General features: G+C 43.5%; 1 protein-coding gene across 1 annotated transcript in view; it reads left to right on the top strand.

The window, feature by feature from the left end:
* The window catches only part of LOC135199460 (homeobox protein ceh-30-like), a 51,455-nt gene extending 49,638 nt beyond the window's left edge, over positions 1-1,817 (top strand). Inside the window, exon 4 of the mRNA XM_064227534.1 lies at positions 476-1,817. Within this exon, the coding sequence (XP_064083604.1) occupies positions 476-722 (247 nt within the window). The 3' untranslated portion in view covers positions 723-1,817. The remainder of the gene's footprint in view (positions 1-475) is intronic.
* The last annotated feature ends 1,655 nt before the right edge of the window (positions 1,818-3,472 follow it).

Raw genomic sequence — 3,472 nt, 5'->3', positions numbered from 1 at the left:
ATATACAATCAACATACCACTCGCTGGCCGATTCGGTAAAGACGTCACTGAAGGCCTGATTTCTCCTCTGTCTGTCTGCTGGTTCGAATCCACGAGGACGAAATTATCGAATAAAAAAAATTCCCCTTCGGTTAACATATATATGAAAATACATTAATTCAGAGGTAGATCGAATTGGATATTAAAGGACATTTATAGCTTAATTAAGCATGTATATGAATCACAAGCGATGTGATCAAAATTAATACGTGTGTATGAATATAATGTTTATGATAATAAAGGATGATCCTTGCTTGTATGTCAAGGTACGAATTTTTGGGATATTAAAGGAGATTTGTAGCTTATTCATGCATATGAATTACGGTGACGTGATAAAAATTCATGTATGTATATGTATACATTTATGATAATAGAGGCCGACCCCTCTTCTATTCAGCGACGTCAAGTGACGAATTTTCCTTTCGACTCATTCCAGGACCAAGTGGAAACGCCAGAACCAGATGCGGCTGGAGCAGCTCCGCCAGAGCGCGGGCGTGGGCGTCGAGAAGGACCTCCTGGGCGTGGGTGGCGGCGGGGGTCGCAACTCGCCCGCCGACCCCCTGGGCGTCGTGGCACCGACGTGCTGCCCGCCATACTTCCTGCCGCCCGTGGACCGGTCCTGCTTCATCACCACGGCGGGACTGTTCACCAGACTGCCCTACAGTCCCTCCTGCCCCTTGTGACCGCAGGCTGACCCCACGTGACCCCTGACGCCGCTGTCGTACAACAGTCCGTCGTGTCCCTTGTGACCTTCAGGAGGGGATGGCTGATCCTTCCAATCCTTCCATGGACGCTGAATGTCATCTCTCTCTGTCTCTGTCTCTCTCTCTCCTGCCGCTTACTACCTACACGTGTTGCTTGTTTACGCATTTCCTTCGCTTTTTTTTTTTCTTTTTTACGATCTCACAGTGGCCCCCGTGGGCATCCGGGCATCTAGCAGGCGGGCAGGTGTGCCACCTTGATGACCTGCGGCGCGGTCTCTGCGGCCGCCGACCTTCACTTTTTCCATTGGCAGCAGGTTTGATCCCACTCAGCTGATCATTCCACTGTACATAAAAACGCGAGTGTGTGTGAGCGCGCGCGTCTGCGTGTTGATACCGTTGGTTGCGTCTGTATAGCAAAAATGTTTTTTATATCTTGTCTACTGTTAAGACCTTTAGGGTAAGGATAGTGTTCGTGTCTAGCGTAACGTAACGTCGCATTTCTGAAAACAAAAATAAATAAACAAATAAGTAAATCAATAAACATCAAAATGCGGCTGTCCGTGACCCGTGGTCCCGGTAATTAAGTGAAAAAACTGACGAACTCCAGAAATGGATGAACACAAAGACGTCGATGGTAATGGTCGAATGTTGAAGTTGTTTTGAGATGAAGCTGGCCTTATGCCAGCACGGGCTCTTGCTCATAGATCAGCCAGTATAAAAATGCCGAAAGAACGGTCTAGTGAAAATCGACTGGCTCTCCGACTATAATAGTGTTCACTTAGTTGCAAGTCTGGCCGCGAAACGATTGTAAAACCAGATGAGTGAGAAGGACAGTAATAAGACATGATATATTGACTTTGAACAAAGATATGGGAACATTCTGTGTGGGTATCTGTATCGCAAAAGAGCATCATTTGCTTTTTTTACACATTCCACACAGAGAGCAGAAGACGGGGTTGTAGTAGTGATATCAGTGTCTCAATGATCCGCTGAAAATAAGGGGGCTTTTGGACATCAGAGAGGCATATTTATATATATATATATATATATATATATATATATATATATATATATATATATATATATATATATATATATTATACATATATATAGAGGTTAATTCACCTCCAACCCCACACTAAACTATGCAAGATATTTCAAACCAGGTGTTTAAAAACAAGTGCAGCTTTGAAATGCGGGTCAGCAGCCCATCAGGAAAAATGGGTTCAAACTGTGACATTCTTTTGTTCTGAAGATTTGAAAGCTACGATTTTCCTGTTTTGACAGACATCCACAAACCCTCAAATAATAAGCTGTCTGACAAATGCCCTCTAATCCAGGAAGAATGACCCTGAGTTGCTTAATTCCCATTGAGCCTTGTGATGACGAAATATTTGCCACATAGGTCGATACAAAAACTTTAAAAATTTCTGTGTTAGCAGTGGACGAAGTTCTGTAGTAACGCTACAGACAAACAAAATGGCCACTGCGTTGTGGAAAAAAACAGGTATTGTATGAATTGGGAAAGTGGACTGTTTTATCTTTTTAAGAGGAGAAAGTTGAGTGACTATTTAAAAAAAATAATAATAAAAACAAACCTCATCTATGGAAAGCAAACTAGACCGTATTTCTGGAGAGCGAAATGGAATAGTACACGAAACACAAAATGCAAATGGCATTCGCGGGAAAGAAGAGGGACTCTTTTTATCATTCGAGAAAACAAAAATGACCTCACAGTTCGAATGATGGGGACTGCTAGATGTGGTGGCTTTTAGCAACGCATTATAGAAAGAGCCTGAGGTTGTCCGTTCTAGTCATATTTCTTTATAGAACACATCGGAAGCGCCTTTTTGTTCCCAGGGTGTAGATCTTTGCGCAAACCTTTTGTCTGTTATGTTTAAGTACTGGTAGGAAAATAGACTCGAATATGTGCCAATGTCTTTTATTTATACCAACCTCGAAGCAGCGGGAAAGGGAAGTATAATTATGCAGTGGTTATTCAGCAACGGGACCAACGGCTTTACGTGACTTCCGAACCACGTCGAGAGTGAACTTCTATCACCAGAAATACTACACATCTCTCACTCCTCAATGGAATGGCCGAGAATCGAACCCGCGACCACCGAGGTGGGACGCCAACACCATACCAACCACGCCACTGAGGCGCTCTAGCCTGTTATAATTCTACTGCTCTTAAGTCTATCATAGTTTAACCAGACCACTGAGCTTATGAACTTAGGCAAACCTGCTCTACTTCTACTGCCCTTATGTATGCCTTAGTTGAACCAGACTACTGATCTAGGAATCTAGGAACCAATTGGTTACTTAGTATCGGGACCTACAACTTACTGTGGGATCCGAACCCCATTACATCGAGAAATGAGTTTCTAATCACCAGAAATTAATTCCTCAGGTTCTGCATTGCCGACAGCGGGGAGCGAACTCAGGCTACCAGATTGATTGGCGAGTATGCAACCCACTCGTCCAATGAGGAACTACAATGCCCTAAGCAGTGAATTATGTATACATGGTGGGTGTACAGGCTTACTTGTTGAAAAAAAGCCAGCTAACATTCTGGGGCTAACGCTTGAAGAAATTAAGTTTTTTTCATACCTACCTACCTACCTACCCTCTTTACCTACCTGCCTTACTACCTTCCTACCTACCTGCTGAATTACCTTCCTACCTTCCTGCTGACCTACCTCCCTACTTTCCTCCTTACCTACCTA

Source organism: Macrobrachium nipponense, chromosome 25 (genome assembly GCF_015104395.2).
Source record: "Macrobrachium nipponense isolate FS-2020 chromosome 25, ASM1510439v2, whole genome shotgun sequence".
In the NCBI taxonomy this organism is placed as follows: Eukaryota; Metazoa; Arthropoda; class Malacostraca; order Decapoda; family Palaemonidae; genus Macrobrachium; species Macrobrachium nipponense.
Note: the sequence above shows the minus strand (reverse complement) of the source record. Positions and strands in the feature narration are given on the sequence as shown.